The following is a 22,920-nucleotide window of genomic DNA, read 5'->3' on the forward strand; positions in this document are numbered from 1 at the left end:
TCCGTAACTGTAGCGAACCAATCCTCTGTTCATTGAACATCATGACATTTGAAACTATAACACGACGAGCCGCCTACCGGCTATAGTACCTTGAACAGTAGCAGGCCGCATTGTCACGAGCTTTTTGACTGCATCTATCCCACACCCATCACTCTTCCTTGATCACACCTCTTGGCCTCGCCTTGATCACCATACTCAGGTCGCATACAGGCAGGTCCGGCACCGGCAACTCCATGATCGCAATAATCAGAGCCAGCAAGAAGTAGAAGCCTAGTACGCTAGCCGCAAAGAAGCAAGCACCTGTACCCGTAGCCAACCTCGTTCCAACCACAGCATTTCCATTGGAAAGGTTGAAGAAGGCCCCAGCGCCGAGACCAAACCCGATTGTCGCAAACATAAAAATTAGGACAAACACGACGTTGACGCGTAACGAGCCGAGGAGGAATATGAAGGATAGAATGCACATGACGATGAGGTAGAACGCTGTTGGGTGCCAGATCAGTTTCACACACCGCCTTGGAAACCTGCGCTCACTTACCATAACTTGCTAGAAATACTGATGTCTGGTTCGACGTGCCAGGACTGCCAGTGCCGCTTCCATCCGGGTTGAAGTATCCAATCGAGTTGAAAGCGGGAACGAATGTTGTTGCGTAAGCAAAGAAATGCGCACCATATCCGAGGAATACCATCATTGGGAATGTGTTCCCAAGTAGGAACTCTCCAATACCTGCGAGGATAAGGAGCATACCGCCGAAAAATATGTTCACTGTCCCAGTCGCGACGCTGAGACCGCCCGAGCCCTGCCAGCCCACTACGGTTGTTGTCAGACACATGGAAGCAAGACGCGAGGGTGTTGAGATGATAGTAGACGTACTGAAGGCACACGCAAGTGGCATAACGGCAATCGAGAAGCCCAACACACCCACTGGCGTTGGGTTTCCAAACCGTGAACGAAGGTCCCCCGATACTCGCGTCTTCGGGTTTAGAAACAAGCGCTCATAGAGTTCTGGAGTGAGCGTAACCGTCTTGGCAAGCTCATAACGCAGCTTCTCTTCGGAATCATAATGCGCATCTTGATGTCGGTTCACGGTAGTTGAAGAGTAGTCGTGACTGGTCATCGTAAAGAGCACTGTGGATGTTTGTAGCGATGAGGAATGAGATTGCGCACATCGTATAGCGACAGCTCTTGCTCAGTATTTAATCAACCCAACAAGTTGGAGTTGCATATGGTATAGCCGCGGCTAACGTGTCTCGTGAGTTGAATGCCGGGTTGATTCCGTCTTCGATACATGTCTCTGTCGACTCCGCATTCAATCGAGACCACGGTATCGCGACATTCCCGTTCTCCGGCCACTAGCGTGATGCTATCAATGAACGTTTGATAGTAGAACTAAGAGGTTTGACAGAGTCTATGTGCTGGTCATGAGTAGCAATATACATGTGTTTTTCATGTGTACATAGGCATGACCACTTCCTTGGTCACCACTGTGTTCCCAAAAGGATCCTCCAAACAATACCCCATGAAGAGCTTATGTCCCTGTGACTGAAAATCTAGATCTCTCGTGATAGACTAGTACTAAAGACGGAAGCGACTTCAGCTGCATGGTTGATCGCTAGGCGGCTTACATTCCGATGGGACTTGATGGTGTAAACATGGGCTTGAGGCTATTATAGGGTACAGTTAAGCTTCCTTAGCATCGTTTTTCCCCGCATCTCTCAAGAAACTACCCGTAGACAAGCGCTTGCACATCTTCAACAAGTACTGTAGTTGGCAAACAGAGCCGTCGGCCGGATGCAGAGGGGCAGCATCCGGTTGGATGGTACAGAAGCGGCAGCCTAGTAGATGTCATGGCAGCCATCGAGCCTTCCCTTGAACAAAGCTGCGCGTTCTTTAACCACTCTCCACATTTGTCGCATCGGCTGAAGATGAGTTCAGCGTTCTTGTTCAACTGTGTGGCGAAGCAACCTCGGAGATGAACGCGTTGTGTTGACGAAGGATGGCGTTGACTCAGCATCGTCACATGCGAGATTGAGCGACCCCACCAATCTCCGATGGGCTAGAGCTGGTTGGTGACCCCTTCCGATCCAGCTCACTGCAACTTCTGCAGCCCTCATCAACCGCAAAGAGGATATCTTCAACGCCTCATATGGCGCTTGATGCATCGCCAAAAAGGTAGCGCGCGGTACTGCTGTGTATGACGCAGTTGAAGCTCCTGCAATACGGCCAACCAGGTTGGTGGGGACACGCCACAATCTCGTTTCCGTTCCTTGCATTAAGCCTCGGGACACCTGAAACCCACCGCACGTTCGCGACCGTTTCAACCCGGGATCATGGGCGCTTCAACCAGGTAAGCCGGCTCGTCTATACTGCTGTCTCGAGCTAGACAACTACGAGAACCGGATGGTGTCCTGTCAACAGGCATGGTGGCCGCTGTCGCGGGAACATGTTTGCTTGGCCCGCAGTATCGAACAGCACCCTGCCATCTTAGCTGCGCTCAGGCTTCTTATGACTGGTGGAGTAACGATTCAAGCATGACAAGAAGACCCACGCCACGTCTGGCATCTCAGGAACAGGCAGGGCATCGGAGTCGTTTTGAATCGGGGGCACAGTCAAGCGTTGTTCGAGGCTGCAATCCATCGGGGACTTGTTTCGCATGTTTAATGACACGGCCCACAGATTGAGTTGTGAAGAGGAATAGTGCCATGTTGTCGTATTGTATATAGCTCTCTTGGTACTCTCGGTTTCCTTCCCATCAAACAACAGTTTCTTCACTTCCAACTACAGCTTCTTTGTGCATCTTAGGTCTGAGACCTCACATTCGTTCTTTCAACACACACTCATTCATTACACTCGTTCACAGAAGCCAGGCTTCAGTCAATCTTTACAGCAACTCTCACTCTTCTCAACCAACCCATCAACCATCACAATGAAGTCCTACACCGTCGCCGCCGCCATTGCCGGCTTTGCCTCTTCCGTCGCAGCCCACGGCTTCATCAGCGAGCCTGCTCCCCGTATGCCCGGCGATGGCCTCAAGGCTGCCTGTGGTGACCAGGTCTACAACACCCAGTCCTCGGACCACTACGGAAACGTTCAGGGTGCTCTCCAGAACCTCCAGGGTGACCACCCTGACTGCCGCATGTGGCAGTGCAAGGGTGTTCCCTTCTCTGACGCTGGTGAGATCTTCGAGTACACCGCTGGTCAGGTCATCCCCATGAAGGTCGAAATCCGCGCGCCCCACGACGGTGTTGCCAACGTTTCCATCGTCAACATCGCCACCGACAAAGTCATCGGCAAGCCCCTCATCAGCTGGGACGAGTATGCCCTTACCTCCTCTCCCATGTCTCAGCACCCTGACTGGACCTCTTTCGACATCACCATGCCCGATGTCAGCACCGAGTGCGCCAACAAGGGTGACTGTGTCATTCAGTGGTTCTGGGACGCTCCCTCAATCGACCAGACCTACGAGTCCTGCATCGACTTCACCATGGGCGGTGGCTCCGGTTCTGGCAGCGGATCGTCTCCCGCTCCCTCAGCTTCTGCTAAGCCCAGCGCTTCTGCTTCACCCGTCGCTTCTTCCGCTCCTGCTGCCAGTTCTGCTGCCCCCTCCAGCACGGTTCCTGAGGCTACCCCTACCCCTACTGCCGCTGAGGAGGCCGCCACCCCTGTGGCCACTGGTGGTTCCGACTCTGGCTCCGACTCCAGCCTCCCTGAGTCTTTCACCATCGACACCTTCATCACCTGGCTCCGCGCCAACGCCGGCACTGGTGTCGCTGACAAGGTCCGCCGCATGGTAGCCGCTCAGCGCGCCCACCCCCGTGCTTTCCGCGTCTAGATGATCTTGACATATGATCTGTAAGACAAGTACGATAGACAAAATTCCTGTATTGGGCGAGGAGATGGTTAGAGTTACTGTTCGATTCTGTTGTAAATATACAATTCAATGATGCACATTATTTGCTCGCTTGAGCGAGGCTGTAAAATCTTCAATTGCGCCTTGCCTGTAATGTCCTCGGGTAATACATAGCCACTAACTTCGTGATTTTATTCAATGTGATTGAATTGATGTCTTCTGCTTCCACAATGTGGGTTATTACCGGTTGTCGTCCACGATATGTATTCGGACGATCTCATCGACCAAATATGGTTGGGAAGCTGCTTGAGACCGGAATAGTTGCATAGGACAAGAAATAATTCTCGCGTGTGCAAGCTTGTCTGGCTTTTCGATGTGTTTTGGTCGCTAAATTTGCTGAGTCCATTCCGGGTGTGGTATTGGAACCATATTGACGTGCTTGTTCTGTCAGTCACGATGATGAAAGACCGAGAGATATGGAAGCTGTAAAGCGGGCGGCTTTGCGCTTATATTAATGACGTCATCGACGCCGAACGACGCGTCCCGTTCGAATTTACTTAGAGACCAGCGAAACCATGGGTACCATATATGGGGTCCATTACAATACATGCTAACAATAAGTTACAACATAAGAATAGAGCTTCCACGCCCCCACGGATGATGTCCGCTCCATCATCATCCACACGACTATTCAACGCCGCTGAAGCGCCGCTGACTCCATCATCAGATGAACATCGACTGAGAATCGCATTCATACAGAAAAACAACCACTATTATATACCACATCAACGTATACCTAACAACAAACGATCGATACAAGTGACCACACTATCCAGGTGGTCAACGTACTGTTGTACAAGAAAAACAGGGAAGCACGTTAGAAATTCAGATGCACTTTCTAGCGTTTGCGAATACTGGGATGTATGGCTGCTAGGTCCAATGGCAGTACTTGCTCCTAAGCCTTAAGACTGATTCTGGCGGTGGCTTGGAGCATTCGTCATTTTTTGCACATCGTCTTGGTGCTGCCAGAAACTAAAGACGTCCTCCCCCGCAGCATCGCCCACGGCGTATGTCGGTGAAAGCTCCATGTCGGCGAGACATACGCCCATCTCAGGATGTTGTGCGAAAAGATTTGCATTGCTGAGTGCGTCTTCTGTGGAAAATGGTTGCACATTATGCTGCCAGTGCTCGATCCCCGGAAACTCTGAAATACCGGTTTGGTCGGCGTATGCGAAATTGCTGGGCGGAGCTAAACCTGGGGATATACCATGATTCCAAGGACGGAGGCATGAGGTCATGTTCATGTTTGTTGGCTTCGTATCGTCAGGGCTGACCGACACTATGGAGCGATTCAGTGGCTGCGATGGGGGCAGGACGGGCGATTGCTGTCCTGGCGAGACAGAAAGTCTTCGCGAGATGTGCTGGGAGTGATAGTTATATGGCTGCACCCGCAGTGGTGGTGTGGACGGCAACGCCGCAGATGTGTTGTGGGCATGGAGGGATCGAGGTGAGGGATGCATCGACGGTGCCTGAGGTGCCAGAAAAGTAGGTGGGGGGCTCAATGCAACGCGATGCATCGTCTGCGAGGTCAAGTACGGAAGTCCTGATGATTCGAAAGCCTGTTGTGGCGTGGTATCAAGAGACAATTGCGTCTCAGAGGCTGCTGACGAGTGATTTCGCGTATGTCTCCTCCGTGAAGCAGCGACGGTCCGGGACCTCTTCGATGCCCGGAGGTGATCTCCCACTACACAGCTACCCTTGGCGTTCGGCCTCTTGCTGTTGCCCACCCGGTTCTGGTCCTTGCGCTTAGAGTATGCCTTGGGCGCGTTGACAAACATGCGGATTTGCCAAGCTGAGCACATGACGTTCTCGCAAATCGTCTTCTCTAGCCGGAGAGCTTCGACGATATTATCCAAACGGCCGGCGCAGTTGGTGTCCTTGTCTTCGTCCTCACCCTTGCGTTCGTCGTTAACGTAGTCATTCTGCTGCCACCCGCGGAAGCCCATCTTCACCTGCTCGATTAAACAATCGAACACCTTGTGGGCGTAAGCTTCTACTAAATCCGACTGGTAGTGTGGTTCTTCAACCCATCTCTTGAGTGCGGTGGATCCAGCATTATCTCTGGCGTAATCTCCGCAGATCATGGCGTTGTAGATGCGCTCTACGTTAATGTTACGATTGCGCTCGACATGCTCGATGGTTGGATCGTTAGCAGGTTCTCTCCACGGTTCACGGTTGAACCGCATTTTCTTACGACGGTATTCCTTCGCTTCCTCGGAATTCTGGAAGTAACCACGGAATGGCCCATAATGCTGACCTGCCGCCTGCGGTGGTGCGCTGCTGTTCCTGGACAATGGCATAGGTGCGAGCGAGGGAACTTCTGCGGAACTAGACCGGTGGTGCATTGAATATGCAGAAGGGGAATCTTTTGTTCTGACTTCGCCTTTTCGATAGTTTGGGCTCGTCATTTCAACATAGTTCTCGACGCCACGTTGAAGCCGGAGGTTATTATCGCTGTAAATGTTGCCCGTTGTCTGCATCGAAGCACATGGATCATACGAGTTAAAATCTTCCGCACCGAATCCGATGTTCGGCGTGTGAGATTGGCTGAGGTCGTTTGCAGTCCCGTAATGCTGGCCGCAAGACTCACGGTAGCCATGCGAGGATTCCAGGTTTCTGGGACTGTCCTCGAAGTAGCTGCGATTGTTGTCTGTATTTGATGGGATATAGGAGTGTCGCTCGGCAAACATATCACCAGGATCGTGCTCGATTTGACGAAGTGATGGCTCCGCCTGTCGCGGAGGTTCCTTCATGTGATCGCTGATGCTTCGTGTAGGGCTGATATGGTACTTGTCTTATAAGATTTGAAGATTGGGGGAAGAGAGGGAGTATTGGTGCTAATATGTAGAGGAGTTTGATTTGAGAATGTGAAGAAGGGCTGAAGATATAGAGTAATCGTATCAAGTGCCTACACCTATCGTGAAGAGCGATGTCTCATATGTTCGACGAACGCCCATGACAACCGTTGCGTCGGCCCGTCGCTCAAGATACTCATTGATTATAATGGCACTCACAGTGTCTTGTGATCAGTCTGCGTTGGGAGCTCGTGGGGTCACTGAGGCTATGGAATGCGTTCGCGACTGCAGCCTGCAAACCCCCACAACGTTTGTTGCATGTACCATGTGCGGCTCAACTACGTGTTTGAACATCAGCTCCTCCTGGCAGCGCATTACACACGTGTTGCGGGCCGCGATTTGCGACAGCGATGTCGCTTTCCAGACTTGGTAACAGGACACTCATGATTCGCTGCCATCTACCCATCATGTGTTTATCCTGTACTTCTCAGTATCTGCGAGGTGAGTGGGATTATGCAGCTGCAATTTTCACTTTTCCATAGCTTCTAGACGTCATGGAATTATTTCCAGGCTTCTACAGGCTTGGAGGTGGCTTGGGATGGCTGTACATTCGTAACCAACATGTTGCCTTACATGCTACGCTGGCAATCATCTGTTACAAGTTCACGGGAACATGTCGCAAGAGCTCACTAGCAATTCAAAGGCATAGGAGAAGCTTGGAGATCGCATGCAAGAGAAAAGCATTTGGTTTGGGGAAATTGATGATTGGACTTGAAATGCGCCGTGCTTCAAAAGGTCTCATTGATATGGCCAAGTTATCCCGTCGTCACTCGTGTGATTCGGCCTTAGCTTCGAAACACATCGAGACACCTTCAAGTCATGCGTGTATCGTCAACGGTATGTGCATGTTTTTACATCATACCTGGGTAGTGAAGGTCATCTGTATCTCTCCTAGTCTCTCAGTGCAAATTCAACAGGCATTACACACCTCTATGAATGTGTATCAAGAGAGAAAGCCATATGTCTAAAATGAATCCTGGTTTCAAGATGGGTCTGCTCCTCGTTATCATCTAGCGTTCCAAACCGACCGAACTTATTCGGCGCACTGGGCTTACTCATGTTCCTGTGAATCTCTGCCATCTTTGCCTCCCAACTTGGTGGCGTCAGGCCTCATTATGTAAGAAAATCAGTATTAAACACAGATGCTCATACATCAAAGTATATCACCATCGGGTTGTTCTGTCTCATTAATATCACTAACATTCAGGTTCTTTCGGATAGGTCCTCGTTCATTCATCAAGTCCAGAAGTTGTACAATAATCAGTTTTTCAAACCGACGCAGTTCAATCCGGCCTACCCCTAGAAGCCAAGGATCTTGAACCACCAAACCGATATTCCATTGACGTTATCGCATCATGACTTCATTTCTGAGAAGACTGTGCTTCTTGTTGACTGTGACAGACGCCGAGTTGGACGTGAATTTCGTTTGGGTACCCGCGCTGATGTTGCTACGACGCTTCCAGTATGGTTATATCTCGAAGTTGATAACCCAGAAATCGTTCTTGCCATCTATTCCATCAGAGTCTCTCATTGTTAGGACGGCCTCGTCGCTCTGAGGGCCGAGACTGCGTTCTGGCCGAAGCATTTTCTCTTTCGCTGTATTGAAGTAAGGAAAAGGTTAGCCTTATTCGCGAATTGTCGGTAAGTTAATACTTAGGTATTCGTTGAGCAATTCAACGGTGTTACTATGTAAGTAGAACACCCCATAATAGCAGCGTATTCTACGAGATTTATCCCTTGAGGATGACTATCAGCCAGGAGCGGTAGTGATAGAACAGAGGGCTAGAAGGCGATGCGGGGCCGACGGATTGAAGAAAAGTGGCAAGCGGTGATGACATTGCACAACATTCGCACATCAGTGGCCCGGAGACTTGTTTCTGTATCGAATTGTGTATGTGGCAGGTTCAGCAAGCCGCTGAAGGCGTTAGCAGCACCAGAGAATGGCACAACAATGGTTCCGCGCTCTTGTTCCGCACTTTTAGTGGCCTAATTCCGCTGTCCCCAACGAACGGTGCGACTTCCCCGCATGAGCCGGCCACGCTTCACGTAAAGTCTGGGGAGCCCGCCATGGCTGAGGAATGGTAGACAAATAAAATGACCGGCCTTCCGCTAACTAAAGCGTAATTCCAACTTGTGGCTCGCAACAACCTTTCGAACATCTTGTTGTTTTCGGCAAGCGTCGCAAGGAGCCACTAGCGAGCGCCATGATTTCCATCATCCTACCACTGCTCTCGTCCCAGTTTCTGGAACACCCAGCTCGCTCGTTGTTCTTGTTGATAATATGCATTCCCATATTGTATGTTATTGGGAACGAATACGTGCGATACTCCCGACGAATCAAGGGTTTTCCCGGACCGACCAACTGGCCCTTGGTGGGCAACATTCCAGACATCAAGGTTAATGCGGCCGAGAAGTATCGTGAATGGAGCAAGACTTTTGGCGCTGTGTACCAGATACAGCTTGGAAATGAGCCAGTAATTGTGGTCAACAGCGCGGAAGCCGCGAAGAAAATCTTTGGTGGGAACAGCCAGGCGCTGAGTTCCAGACCCGTATTTTGGACTTTCCACAAGGTGAGCTGAACAGTAAGGGCGCTCCATTGCTTCGCTAACTAACAGCAGGTGCTCTCAAACACAGCCGGTACGACAATCGGGACGTCGCCATTCAATGATTCGCTCAAGCGCAGGAGGAAGGGTGCTGCCTCGGCACTCAACAAACCTTCGATTGCGACATACATCGACCACCTCGACCTTGAAACGAAGGAATTTGTAAAAGACGGGTTTGAGTCAGGCCATGCTGGTACCGTTGGTGTAAACCCCATGCCCATGATTGAGCGCCTTTCACTTTCGCTCGCTCTGACCCTCAACTGGGGTACAAGGATGAGTAGTCGACATGATCCAATGTTTCACGAGATCTGCGAGGTCGAAGCCGCTATCTCGAAATTTCGTAGTACGACTGGAAACTTGCAGGACTACATTCCCATCTTGAGACTCAATCCCTTCAGCTTCGGCACCAAGTCTGCGAAAGAGCACCGAAACAGACGAGATGTCTACCTAACGAAGCTGAATCGCGATTTGGACGAACGAATGGAGAAGGGTACTCACAAAACGTGTATCCAGGCAAACATTATCCAAGACAAGGAAGCCGCGTTGAACAAGGAGGAGTTGACGTCGATCAGCCTGACGATGTTGTCTGGCGGTCTAGACACCATCACTACCCTCGTTCAGTGGAGTGTGGCGCTGCTGGCTCAAAGGCCGGATATCCAAGAAAAGGCTATCAAGGAGATCCGGAAGTACTACTCGGAAGACGAGCCGCTAGCGGATGCGTACGATGACCAAAAGTGTGAGTATGTTGTCGCACTGGTTAGAGAGTGCTTACGGTACTACACTGTACTACGCCTAGCGCTTCCGCGAGCGACAGTCAAGGATATCATGTATGAGGGCAAGCTCATCCCCGCAGGCAGTACAGTATATCTGAATGCATGGGCATGTAATATGGGTGCGTCGTCCTCCCTGGTTCCCCTACACTAGAGACAGCGATGCTGACTGCAGAGTAGATGCCGAAGTTTGGAGAGATCCGGACGAGTTCCGTCCTGAGCGTTGGCTAGAGCAACCCGACGCCCCGCTGCATACATATGGCCTAGGTTACAGAATGTGTGCAGGCTCATTGTTAGCCAATCGCGAGTTGTACCTTGTCTTCCTGCGGACGCTGAACAGCTTTGAGCTAGTACAGAAATCGGAGGTGGACGTGCATCCTGTCAGGGGCAGCTCAGACCCTACCAGTTTGGTGACGATGTGCCGACCTTACGAGATTCTCTTCAAACCTCGAAACGAGCAGATTCTGCGGGAGGCTCTTAGGGCAGCAGATGAGCGATTGGCCGAGTTTGAGAAGGCGTAAGCGGCTGTGTTCGTAGATTAATGCAGTGTGGGCGTATTGATTAATCTAAATGGCATTTGGCGTGCGCAAAGCTCGGCAATGGTGTTAAGGTTTTTGATGTGATAGCGCTGTGACGAGCTCCGACTCAAAGGTCTAGGGCCAGGCCGGAAAAGCTGTCTTGAAATATAGTCGAGATGAGGTGGTTGTTGTGAGCAATGACGAAGGCGTCGGCAGTCAGTCATAGGCGAGCGGGATGATGCGTTGCAGGGATGTGGTTCCCGGAAGGACAATCGAGGTTATCGCATCTCCAATATGGCCTCTTGCACTGCCCTTGACACGCGCTTGGCCTTTCGTCGAAGCTCTTGTCATGCTGCTTCTCTCCCCCATTTAATCGAATTGAACCTTTGCGCCGCATTTTTTGGCTCCGACAGCGTGAGACGCAGAATCTCGCAAAGCTCCCGCACCGGCCGCACGTAGAACCGCACGCGACACTTGTCCCTACATCGCCATGACCGAGCACGCTGAATGGTAGCGACGAGACGCGCCACAGACAAGGGGTGGTTGCCAGATAGCTTCGTCCGGGGCAGCATGTATCGGAAGGCGATACTTCCGGGCGATGAAGAGCTGGGCAAGAAAGACGATGACCATAGATACAAACCCGCGCGGCATTCCAGCTGGTCAGGCTGGAGCCACACGTTTCGCTGGCGGCGGCGGAGGATACTGCTTGCAGTAGTGGGCTTGTTCCTGCTGTACTACTGCTTCCTCAGCGGCTCTGACGACTACGAAGAGCCGGACGAGCCACGATATCGAGGACGGCCAATCACATCCACATATCAGAAGCCGAGCGCGGACGGCGACGACGAACCCACGGGAGCGCCACCGGGCGTACAGAAACCAAGGCATGGAGAGGCGGTCCCTCGTACATACGATGGACAGATACGCTTCTTCCGCCTCGCCAGCTCACTGCGCTCATCCGCCTCGGCAACGGGTGGCTATGAGAAGAAGAACAGAAACATACTATTCGCAATGTCGAGCTTGAAGAGTGCATCGACGCTTTTGCCCATGGTATGCGAGATGTCGCAATGGAACAGGAACCATGTACATGCGGCTTTCATGGGCAGGGAAGATATACCAGTAGACGATCTGCTAGAGATAAACGGGATAGACAAGGTCAAGTGTCCTGCTGTATGGCACGATGCGCGACCGGATTACATGGAGTATGTACCTCAAATTGTTCTCAAGTACTTCAGGGTTATGTTGCAGTCGCATGAGCAGCTCCAAGCTTCAAAACTCGTGCATAAACGGCCATGGCTAACTAGAATGTTGCCTGCAGGTATAGTACCGATGTACGCGCTGAGACGGCCGTGATGGGTGCTATGCAGCACATCAGCAGCTTTCTCCATCCTCAAGCAGCCATCATCGACGATTCCGTCTCAGAAGACCAGTTCTTTGTCCGAGGCATGCGAACCAAAACGGGAGTGCTTAAGATGCCTCTCATTGAAGTACCAAAAGACAGATTGGAGGACTTTGCTTGGGTCTCACGGCTCGATGCTGGCTCACTCAGGCACTGGCACGATCCTACCGTAGACATTCTCATCCAAGTACCACCAGACTCTTCCAGCGTTCTGCGATTACTGAAATCAATCAAAGACGCCGATTACAGTGGTCTGAGACCGCCTCGTATCACCGTCGAGCTGCCAGCCGAGCTCGACATCTCAGTAAAAGAGCACATTGAAAGCTTCAAATGGCCCCCACATAATGATAATCCCATGGCAGGGAGCGGACTCAGTATCAGACGCCGCATCTCAAACCATCGCCATAACCAGGAGGACTCTGCAATTCGCTTCTTGGAGTTATTTTACCCCACCAACACGATCAACTCACACGTATTATTACTCTCTTCGCAAGCGCAGCTGTCGCCACAGTACTTCCACTTTGTCAAATACGCCTTGTTGGAGTACAAGTACTCGACCTACGGCGCAGAGGACAATGACAATCTCATGGGTATTAGTCTAGAGTTGCCAGCGGTGCTCCTCGATGGCAAGACGAAGTTGGAACCCCCGTCGACAGGCGACATGCACACTGACCGATACAAGAAGCTGCATCAAGGTGCCAAGAGCGTGCCTTTCATGTGGCAGGCTCCAAACAGCCACGCGGCATTGTTGTTAGGAGACAAGTGGGCAGAGCTGCATTCGTTCCTCGGCAATCGTGTGGTCAAGCATCAGCAATCAGCCAAAACGACATCTCGGGGAAAGTTGGTATCCGAGACACTGCCCGCATGGACCGAGTACATGCTTGAGTTCATGCGCGCGCGCGGCTATTCGCTGCTTTATCCTGCGACGACGTCCAATGCGTTGGTCACGATTCATAACGAGTTGTACCACGTCCCCGAGGAGTTCTCTGCTGTATTGCCCAGAGACGGTCAAGAAACACCTGCCATGCCGTTGGAGACAGATGCACCATTTCTGCGCGCCGATACACCACCTCAGTCTCCTCAAACTTCCGAAACACCCGTCATTCCAGACACAATGCCGCTGCATCAGGCGCTACCTTTCAACGGCGATCTTCCCGAGATCCCTCACCTGTAAGTACTCCTGTGCGACCTGTAGGTAAGACACAGACTGACTTGGTACACCCACATTTAGACCCCAGCTTCTCTATGACGGACAACAAATTGCTCCGGCAAACATATCCACTGTGGCAAGAGAGTACGCAGACATATTCCGCAAGGAGGTTGGTGGCTGCAAGATACCCAAAGGTAAGCACAAGAAGGTTGTCGGGGGTGAAGCAAGCGACTTGTTCTGTTTTGGAGAGGACGATGATGGCGACTGGGTCGAAGATGAAAGCAGAGAGGTGGAGATGTTTGATGCGCCGATTGATGATCAATTGGAGAAGTTGATCGAGGATGCACTATCTGCTGTGGCGACGTCGACGAGGGAGCGGACCATCACCAAGCCCACCATTGTCGCGGATGAGGCATAGCGCGAAGACTAGTATTGCGAAGTTTGTAGCTGTAAAAACAAAAAAGTACTATGCTGTAGTGTTATGTAATCAGGCGAAAACGCTGCCAAGGCTAGCGATGCCTCTTCGGTGATGACGCTGGCATGGATTTGGTCGGCCAAAATTTCCATGGAGGATCTTCAACCACGAGGCAACTACACGCCCGCCCCAAGTTCTCGCTGCAACTGCACGATTTCCTCTAGTTGTCTTCTGGCGTTTACAAGTCTTGCTTTTGTTTCTCTTTGTTTGTTCGTTTGATACCCCCCATAGACTTTGCACTGGTCCGGACGCTCTTAGGAAAATGCTCTCGCGAGCCGCAGGGCGGAAACTCCGCAGAAATGCCTTCAGGACGCCCACGACCCTTTCAGACCAATTAACGCTGCCATGGCTCTGCCCAGCGTTGTCACGGAGGACCTCGTACGCACCTTCCGCATCCTCGACAAACACACACGACTCGAGTCGACGGCAGCGGCAACGGCCCTCTTCACTGTCCATACGGCACGAGACACGCTCCCTCGCCACATCCGCCGAACTGCATCCCCCACCTTCCTCGCCGCTTTCCTTCGATCCCTTTGCGCAATCCTTCGGGCGCCAAGTCCAGTCTCCCGACCTCTCTCGCATGCCGCGATGGGACCCTCAGAATCCCCTCGTCGTCCGAGACTCGCTGACTGCGTTGCCTGCGTTGCGTCCCCGCGACGGCCTCGTCGGTGACCTCGTCGAGCTGCACCAGAACCTATACGCATGTCTGCGCGTCGGGCGTCTGGACCGGGCCGCCATCATTATCGACCGCCTTGCCACCGTCTACAACAAGGATGCGCCAGAACTCATCGACGCACACAACGCCTACTTGCAGACGCTGCTCGACCTCGGCCAGCTCGATCCTGGTGTGGAGAGCATGAAGAAGATTGAGACCTGGTGCAATGACCACATGCTAGCCAAAGATGTCCCACCAAACGCGCAGACATTTGTTACCCTGATCCGATCGGCCATGAACTTTCTGGAAGAGGGTGACGACGAGGCCGCAGTACGAGAATACATCGCCACGGCACGGGAATACGGCGAAGACATCCTCGACCAAATCAACGCCTCGCCCGAGTTCTCCGATGAGGAGTGGGATCTGTTGATCCGCCTACAACCAGAATCCTTCCAAGAACCTCCGCCCGTCGACCAAGTTCAGCATCTCCATGTCAGCACGCCCTTGGGTCGCAAGAACCTTATCGAACACGGCCTGGTATCCCACCCATCACAGCCGATCAAACCAGTCAAGCAGAAGGGCATGGGTCTGGATTCGCTGAAACAAGCTCTTACCATTTTCGACGATGAGGCCCGCGTTCCGTACCCGCACGATATGCCAGGAACCCAGGAAGAGAAGGACCAGGCCTACGCATACGCACGCCAACTACAGATGGAACAGGATGGCATCGAGGCCGCAGTCAGGAGATGGAAAGCCGAGGACGAGAAACTACAAGAAGTGGGCGTCTATGGCGTCATGAACAGCAAGCCTATCCAGGCCATCATGTACGGCTGGTACTCCGCCCTCGTGCCGCTGTTCAAAAAGCGTATCGAACAGGCCAAGGAGGTTCTGTCCGATTCCACCAAGTCCACGGCGCGTGACGAGGTTGCCGCCTACGGTGTCTGGCTGGAAAGGTGCAAGCCTGAGAAGCTTGCGGCAATCACCGTTGCTCGGGCTACCCAGGCCGCAGTGAAGGGCAAGGATGAAGACAATTCTGCCTACAAGATATCGGCCCTGTCTATTGCCGTTGGTAACGATATCGAGGAATACCTCGACGCTGATTCGTGGGCTCGGCGAGACGCTTTCCTGAGAAAGCAGCGCAAGCAGACTCGTACGAACTTGATCAATCAACTTTCCAAGGAGACCCGGGAGGCGCCTTCCAGCCTACCACCTTTGAAGACATCGTATCCACTCGAGAAGGCCGACATACCACTAGGGGTACGAACAAAGCTTGGAGCCTTCTGCTTGGAGCTCTTGCTTCAATCTGCAACCCTCACCGTCACCGCAAAGGATCCACGGACAGGGAAGCAGATATCCCGCAGTATGGCCGCCTTCCACCACGCAGTCGGTTATCGTAACGGCAAGAAGGTTGGCTACCTTGTGCCGCACCATGAGCTCGCTACCAAACTGCGAACCGACTCTGTTCATAGCATCCAGACTGTCAGGCTGCCAATGGTAGTCGAACCGAAACCATGGTCTAGTTACGAAGATGGCGGATACTACACTATCCCGCAAAAAGTCATTCGTCAAAAAGTCGGTGACAGTGCGCAGAAAGCCTATGCCCGGTCAGCCATAGAAAATGGTGACATGTCCAAGGTGATGGCTGGCCTCGACGTGCTTGGCAGAGTACCTTGGCAGATCAATGCCCCCGTTTTTGAAGTCATGGCTCGTGCCTGGAACTCGGGAGAGACTATTGGGGCTCTCGTTGGAGAAGATTCCATTACCAACTACACGCGTCCCCAAGAACCTCCAGCCAACGCGTCAGTCCAGGAACGAGCGAAATGGAGCAAAGCTCTGAAGGAATACGAGAATCACATCGGCGGTCTTCACTCACAGCGATGTTTCCAGAATTTTCAATTGGAGACAGCGCGAGCATACCTGAACGAAAAGAAAATGTTCTTCCCTCATAGCGTCGACTTCCGAGGCCGCGCATATCCGATCCCACCCATCCTTAATCATATCGGGTCTGATCTCTCAAGGGGACTTCTCAAGTTTGCGCACGGCAAAGAGCTTGGTACTGTGGGTTTACAATGGCTGAAGATTCATCTAGCCAATCTTTACGGTTACGACAAGGCTAGCCTACGCGAACGCGAACAATTCACAATGGACAACCTGGACGAAATTCGCGATTCCGCGACGAATCCACTGGATGGTAGACGGTGGTGGGTAAAGGCGGAAGATCCTTGGCAATGTCTGGCCTGTTGCATGGAGCTGAAAAGAGCTTTCGACTTACCCGATCCGACTCGGTTTGTATCTCAGTTTCCAGTTCACCAGGATGGAACGTGTAATGGACTTCAGCATTACGCAGCCTTGGGTGGTGACTATGCTGGTGCTCGCCAGGTCAACCTTGAACCCTCCGACAGGCCGCAGGATATTTATACTGGTGTTGCTGAACTCGTAAAAGAGATGGTCGCAAAAGACGCCGCCGAAGGTCTTCCAACAGCGTCCTTTGTTGACGGCCACATTACGCGAAAAGTTGTCAAGCGAACAGTCATGACTAACGTCTACGGAGTCACCTTCATGGGAGCGAAAGAACAGGTACACGACGAGCTACGTAACTTGTTCCCTCATTTCGAGCCTACAAGCAAGGTCCGGGGACTTGGTGCCGTCGCTTTGTATGTTGCGCATAAGATCTTTGACGCGCTGGGCAAAATTTTCAATGGTGCTCAGGAGATTCAGTACTGGCTTGGGGAATGTGGCGAACGCATAACGACATCGATTACTGCCGAGCAAGTCAAAAGGATCAAAGACCGCTTCGAAGGATTGGATCCTTCGAATGCGTTGTATGACCCGAAGTTTGTGGCACCAAAGAAGGTTACCGCAGCCCAGCTCAACAAGTTCAACAAAGGCATGGAGAACTTTCAGACTAGCATCATTTGGACAACGCCACTCAAGATGCCAATTGTCCAGCCATACAGGAAGGAAAGTAACCAGACGATCAAGACTAAGATTCAGAACATTACGGTGTCAAAGAGGTCTCAGCATAATGAGGTCGATAAACGCAAGCAGCTTCAAGCATTTCCACCCAACTTTATCCACTCTCTCGACGCGAGCCATATGCTGCTTTCGGCGTTGAAGGCCAGCGAGATGGGGCTCGACTTCGCCGCTGTCCACGACAGCTTTTGGACACACGCTTCTGATATCCCCAATTTAAACGTCATTCTTCGTGACGCATTCGTACGCATGCATAGCGAGGATATTGTCGACCGTCTTGCTGCCGAGTTCTCTGCGCGTTATGCAGGTGCTATGTACCGAGCGACTCTTTACAACGGAGCAGAGGTCAGCCGGAGGATCACAGAATGGAGACTAAAGCGTCGCCAGAAGAAGGGTACTACCACAAAATCAAGTGGTAAGCGATACGGAGACACCTCCTTTGAGGAAGTTGCACTGGAGGCTAAGCGACAGGAATTGCTGAAGAGTGAAGACGCCGAGGAGAGGAAACAGGGCGAGGCGATGGTCACGCCGACCAGCATCTGGCTTGCGGACCAGGACCCCAAGGCATTCCGCTCGGCCAGACTCGCTCTGCTCGGTGAGTCTAAAGACAAACAGTCTGCCGATAGGGAAACAAAGACTATGGATGAGGCATTGGGTGATGAAGTTGATGCTATCACCACCACTGAGTCAACGATCGATGTTGTGGAAGACGAGGCCCAAGATCTCGCAAAGGACCCACAAAGCGGCGGTGTAGCCAAGAAGAAGGCGCCGTCTCGCCTCGGCCACGAGAAGAGCACAATTCAAGTATGGATCCCGCTCAGCTTTCCACCTGTTCCACAGAAAGGTGGGTGGGACGTATCCCGTCTCCGGGAATCCAAGTACTTCTTCTCTTGACTTAGCCCAGCGCTTCGGGGCGACGCTGAGCGCGAATTCTTCGCGCCAGACGAACGCACCCCAGTAGGTATTGCAGCAACACAGAAGATTCGCCAAATTGCCCTGCAAGGAGGCCTGGGAGAATGCGGTTGGGATGTCAAAATTCGTCCAGAGGCGTGGTGGAGGGAAGATCACCCCGGCAGTTCGAAGAGAGAGGGGCGGAGGAGACAGATTGGAGAGAAGAGAGGAAGGAGGAAGAAGGGTTTTTGATTGATTGATTTACCATACCTCTGCGATCGGCGTCATGGCGGGTTTACTGTGGACTTTTGCATTGCTTGGTGTTTTGGTAGGATCGGATACTGGAAACCCCCCTTATGGTAAAGCTTTGTAAGAAGGGGAATGATACCCCATATATGTTCATGAGCTAGAGTACTTCGCCTATCAGGCTTGTTGTACTGAATGTTGACGATTACCATCCCAAGACTTTGTTGTGCTCCTATAGCGACATGTTAGGTCTATCGGGTTTGCTAAGTAGAAAAACCTCGACAATAAACCGAGGTTGACCCTAGCGTTGGGAACGCACGTGGGCAGGCAAGGGGACTTTGCGGGACGCGGTTGCCGCCGCGAGATAGCGCAACTCGTTGTTGCGACCATAAACCGCCCCCACCTAACGACTCCGGCATGTCTCCACGTCAGCCTTATCTCTTGCCTGCTTGCCTTCTTCGCCCTATCGGCAATATACTGGCGATACACGATACCAGGATTGTCTGCAGTCAGGCGAGAGCCGCAAGTCCTTTTGCCAGAAGCGGCTACCACGAAGACGTACTTCATGGGCTCAAGCCCAGCAGCCACCAATATTTTGGAGCGGCTCGTCTCGTGCAATCAAAACATGGCAGACATAGGGTAAGGCTAGACAGAGGACCTGATAGCAGAAAGGTGAGATCGTGCAAGAGCTGACGCTGGTACTCAAAAGTTCACCGGTGAACAATGAGGCTCGGGATCCGCATTAGACCGCCTCCCATGAGGCCCTACACAACCACATTCCTATTGGATATGCCACCGGAAGGCAGCCACTGCGAGATATACGAGGTGGCGCTGCAACCTAGTGACTGTTTGTTAAAGCCGAGGCGCACCCAACCTGCCAGTTGCACGGCGAGTTCTGCCTCGCGCACCTTGCGGTCGACATGACTACCAACTTCAGAGAGTGCGCCAAGCGATTCGCAGAAAACTCAACACTCCGCGAAACATGGGGTTGGCATGGTAAGATCATCGGCATCGATTATAACTCTACGACCCAGATATCCCGTGAAGGGTGCATATACCTTTGTGGTAACGGCGCGCATTACTACCCGTGGAAAGACGTTTCAGGTGTAATCACCACCTGGATACTCCCAATCATCGGTGTTCTTTTGCAGGCACCTTTTGAGAGCAACGCAACTCAACGAACATTGTTGGCCATCACGCGATGGGTTGGCTCGCCCATCGCATCGATATCCTACGTCCTATGGAATATCAAAGTGTCTGCCAAGGCTGCCATGATGGTTGACATGGCTGTCAAGTATGACGAGACCCCCCATCGCAAGACCGACTTCGGTAGCATGCGAGACTCTATGTATCTCTTGCTGGTTATGAATCAGTACACGCTAAAGCCTACGGTCATGTCGAAAGACCTTCAGAAAGAAGCCGAGGGCCTATTGCGCATCACGCTCTTTAGCAAAGACCTTGTGTTAACAGATACCGACAAGACGCTCCGTCAAATGAGACGCATACTGGCCCGTGAGGTGCGTGAGATGAGAAGAAGGGGGACCGTTCCGGGTATATACTCTTTCTCCAACGTTACCACAGCCGCTAATTGATGCTCAGTCTTTATATCCATCATGTGGTTCTTATTCGCATTTGCGCTTTCCATTCAAGATGCTTTCGGTGACCTGGGAAACAACTCAACCGCTCACGATTTGGCATTGGGCTGTTTGCTGGCCTGGTTCCCAGTTCTAATTATGGGCTCTATTGTTGACCGCAATCCCATAGCAGCAGAAGCGATCCGCAAAAAGCTCAGCACCTTGGTCGATCACGTCCGTCACGCACTACGCGACAAGCAACATCGCGACGAATTCATCAAGACCTTTAGAGATCAACCAGACTACCATGAGCTGAAGTGCCGTATCGAGAGTGTGGCGGACAAGGGCGAGTACATGGAAGAATTCTTCGTGGATTTCGCTGGCCAGGCGAGAATTCGATGGCATTATGGTGCCGCACATGCAATTCTCTCTGATATAGAAGACTGCTATATTGAGAGGAAAGGCCGTAATTGGCTGGCTAATGAGCGCGAAGCACGAGCAAGTCTTGTGTTGGGGCCTGTCAATGAGGAAGGGTTGGTTTGGTTCGATGTACGAGAGTTCTGGCAAGTGCTAAGTGCCATCATCATCGTTGCTGGAAGTTGCGGAGGTGCATTCATCTTAAGTTACTTCACACCCACCGTTGGCCTCGGTTGCCGCAGTGGAGGATACACCATCTTCTTCGCTGTTGCATTGGGCCTGCTTATCGTCGAAATGACCGTCTGGATGTTCCTTTCGCCGTACGAGTTCGATGCGCTATGTTCGCCGTGGCTGGGTAGAGTTGGAAGTCGTCTACATAGCCATGTCACCTTTAATCATTGGGAGGACGATGCACAGGCGAGCTGGGGAAGACTCAAGCGAAGAGCTTCGCGAATGGTTGACGTTATGAGCAGCCTTTTGATCCGTTGTATAGTCTCCATGGTTCTTGTAGCGCCTTGGGTGAACAGAGGAGCCACCAGGGAAAAGTTTCAGATAGCATTGGAGAGGAAGAGAGCTAGTCTCCGTGAAATGCCTCTCAAAAGGAGGTGGGAGCTCTTCTTTTTCCGGCCAGTAGAGACATTCAACACCATATGGTTAGTAAGTCATATCCCTGTCGACATCGCAGCAATAAGACCACTGACTGATCGCCTGTAGATATACATCGTCATGGCGCAGGTCTTTGGTTGGTACAAAACTTGCGATTGCATGACCAGTAATTGGGCTTGGGGAGGTGGATACCTGGATTTCAGTCAGCAAGGGTAAAGTAGCCGTCACACGTAGAAAATATGGTTGATAATAGCTAACGACTAAATAGTACGTTCTCACTTTACTACTCACCCCCTGCAGAGATAAGAGAAAAGGGAGACACGGTTGCTTTTTTTCCTTCAATCTACCAAAGCAGGACAGGTTTAATACGATACGCTTCATAGTCTACGATACGTTATTGCCTGTGTTAACCGCTTAGTAGATCAGTCGAATAGCCTGTGGGTCGCCTGGTGCTGGATCTCCGGGACTGTCTTGACAGCAACAGTGATGGGCTTATCCATGTTCTACATCACTGTCGAGGTAAGTTGTGCCTGTACGAGCTGCATGTGAGATATTCACTAACTTTATGTCTTCACCTCTGCAGTGGTGTCAACAGTCCTTCCTATCGACCGAAGATTACGAAGACGCTATGAAAGGACTGAGAATGACACGAGCCTACCGGTCATTGACGCTCTTCGCTCGCCGTACCTCTCGTGTTACAATGAACCAGTTAGAAAAGCTTGCTCTTGCCATTGGTTTGATCAAGAAGCGTAAAAATACGCTCATGTGGACAAGGCATCACACATGGAATCCGCTTGTTCCTCGCCGGACTTCCTCATCAGGAAGAGACCATCTCCGCGGAGCGCCGTCGATTGAACTGACACCTTACGACAACGATAGAGTGCCTGATGTTGTCTTCGAAACCCCAGCAATGGCTCACTCGTTGTTTCCACCAGCTATTACACCACGTCGGACACGCAACGAGAGCGACGCCTCCCTCGATCCACTTGACCTACCCGGTCGGCCCCGCACAAGCGGCGACTCTTCGACACCCCTTATACAAAGGCCGTCGCAAGTATATCAGCAGAATGAAGCAGACGGCCATGTGATCGGCGAAGAGCGCAGAAGCTCAGAGACTCCTCTCTTAGAAACAGGTCTGGTGCGTAGTAACGCACAGACAGGGCCACATATACAGGATGCAGTGCAGAACCGGCAGGGCTATCATCGTGCACACTCGGATCAGGGATCTGCACTTCAGTCGAGAGATACTGAACACGCTGGTTTGGGGATATCGTCTTCCTCGCAAGACCATAACTACAGGTAGACTTAGACAGTCTTATTGTAAGAAGAAGTTCGCTTTGATACAAAGGACATTTACATGAGCAGTTGAACTATTACTCCCCTGCCTCCTCTTCCCTTCCGTCGGGAACAGTGCATATATTCCAATCAATACCTGAGATTTCCATAGTATCTGTCACTGTCAAATTAGCTTCTATTCTTCGAATGTCTTCATTCTTGATGTGAACTTACTGGTCCCTGAGACTACCCTCATCACGACAAGTACTTCCCTGTAACGTCAGATACACACTTTAAGGCGCTCCTCTGTCCTATAGTCCCTCCGGTGACTTCTGTTCGTTATCTGCAAGCGTGGTTTCCACCTTTGCAGTGACTGTTCACTTTGATGAGCCATATCGGTTACAGGTATGAACTTATGCATTGACTCTTGCCTCTGCTGCATAGACTGTACTATACACGACATCTGTGTCTATCCACCAAGCTCGCAGACTTAACATAGTCGAGCAACGACTTGGGTATCGCCCATATGAATAGAATAACAAAAGAACAAATACACCATATCCCACAAATGCTTTTGAATAGATGGATGTCCCAGGATGCTCTCC

At 51.7% G+C, this 22,920-nt stretch overlaps 8 protein-coding genes across 8 annotated transcripts; 6 read left to right on the forward strand and 2 right to left on the reverse strand.

Moving 5' to 3' along the window:
• Positions 1-148: 148 nt before the first annotated feature.
• J4E82_003966 (uncharacterized protein) lies at positions 149-1,118 on the reverse strand (the record flags this gene model as incomplete). The annotated part of the gene is made up of 3 exons (XM_051730249.1): positions 149-483; positions 539-811; positions 875-1,118. 3 exons carry the CDS (start codon positions 1,116-1,118, stop codon positions 149-151), a joined length of 852 nt encoding a protein of 283 aa, XP_051589877.1.
• A 1,809-nt stretch (positions 1,119-2,927) lies between these two features.
• J4E82_003967 (uncharacterized protein) lies at positions 2,928-3,833 on the forward strand (the record flags this gene model as incomplete). The annotated part of the gene is made up of 1 exon (XM_051730250.1): positions 2,928-3,833. The coding sequence occupies one exon, from the start codon at positions 2,928-2,930 to the stop codon at positions 3,831-3,833; it is 906 nt and encodes a 301-aa protein (XP_051589878.1).
• Positions 3,834-4,813: 980 nt separating this feature from the next.
• J4E82_003968 (uncharacterized protein) lies at positions 4,814-6,664 on the reverse strand (the record flags this gene model as incomplete). Its single annotated transcript, XM_051730251.1, has 1 exon — positions 4,814-6,664. One exon carries the CDS (start codon positions 6,662-6,664, stop codon positions 4,814-4,816), a length of 1,851 nt encoding a protein of 616 aa, XP_051589879.1.
• A 2,306-nt stretch (positions 6,665-8,970) lies between these two features.
• On the forward strand, positions 8,971-10,660 carry J4E82_003969 (uncharacterized protein; the record flags this gene model as incomplete). The annotated part of the gene is made up of 3 exons (XM_051730252.1): positions 8,971-9,336; positions 9,385-10,261; positions 10,320-10,660. The coding sequence occupies 3 exons, from the start codon at positions 8,971-8,973 to the stop codon at positions 10,658-10,660; spliced, it is 1,584 nt and encodes a 527-aa protein (XP_051589880.1).
• A 504-nt stretch (positions 10,661-11,164) lies between these two features.
• Positions 11,165-13,621, forward strand: J4E82_003970 (uncharacterized protein; the record flags this gene model as incomplete). Its single annotated transcript, XM_051730253.1, has 3 exons — positions 11,165-11,856; positions 11,973-13,223; positions 13,285-13,621. 3 exons carry the CDS (start codon positions 11,165-11,167, stop codon positions 13,619-13,621), a joined length of 2,280 nt encoding a protein of 759 aa, XP_051589881.1.
• A 319-nt stretch (positions 13,622-13,940) lies between these two features.
• On the forward strand, positions 13,941-18,200 carry J4E82_003971 (uncharacterized protein; the record flags this gene model as incomplete). Its single annotated transcript, XM_051730254.1, has 1 exon — positions 13,941-18,200. The coding sequence occupies one exon, from the start codon at positions 13,941-13,943 to the stop codon at positions 18,198-18,200; it is 4,260 nt and encodes a 1,419-aa protein (XP_051589882.1).
• A 1,163-nt stretch (positions 18,201-19,363) lies between these two features.
• Positions 19,364-20,895, forward strand: J4E82_003972 (uncharacterized protein; the record flags this gene model as incomplete). Its single annotated transcript, XM_051730255.1, has 3 exons — positions 19,364-19,994; positions 20,043-20,774; positions 20,852-20,895. 3 exons carry the CDS (start codon positions 19,364-19,366, stop codon positions 20,893-20,895), a joined length of 1,407 nt encoding a protein of 468 aa, XP_051589883.1.
• A 189-nt stretch (positions 20,896-21,084) lies between these two features.
• J4E82_003973 (uncharacterized protein) lies at positions 21,085-22,343 on the forward strand (the record flags this gene model as incomplete). Its single annotated transcript, XM_051730256.1, has 3 exons — positions 21,085-21,091; positions 21,525-21,559; positions 21,624-22,343. The coding sequence occupies 3 exons, from the start codon at positions 21,085-21,087 to the stop codon at positions 22,341-22,343; spliced, it is 762 nt and encodes a 253-aa protein (XP_051589884.1).
• Positions 22,344-22,920: the final 577 nt, after the last annotated feature.

Source organism: Alternaria postmessia (genome assembly GCF_024291825.1).
Source record: "Alternaria postmessia strain BMP 2775 chromosome Unknown scaffold_18, whole genome shotgun sequence".
In the NCBI taxonomy this organism is placed as follows: domain Eukaryota; kingdom Fungi; phylum Ascomycota; class Dothideomycetes; order Pleosporales; family Pleosporaceae; genus Alternaria; species Alternaria postmessia.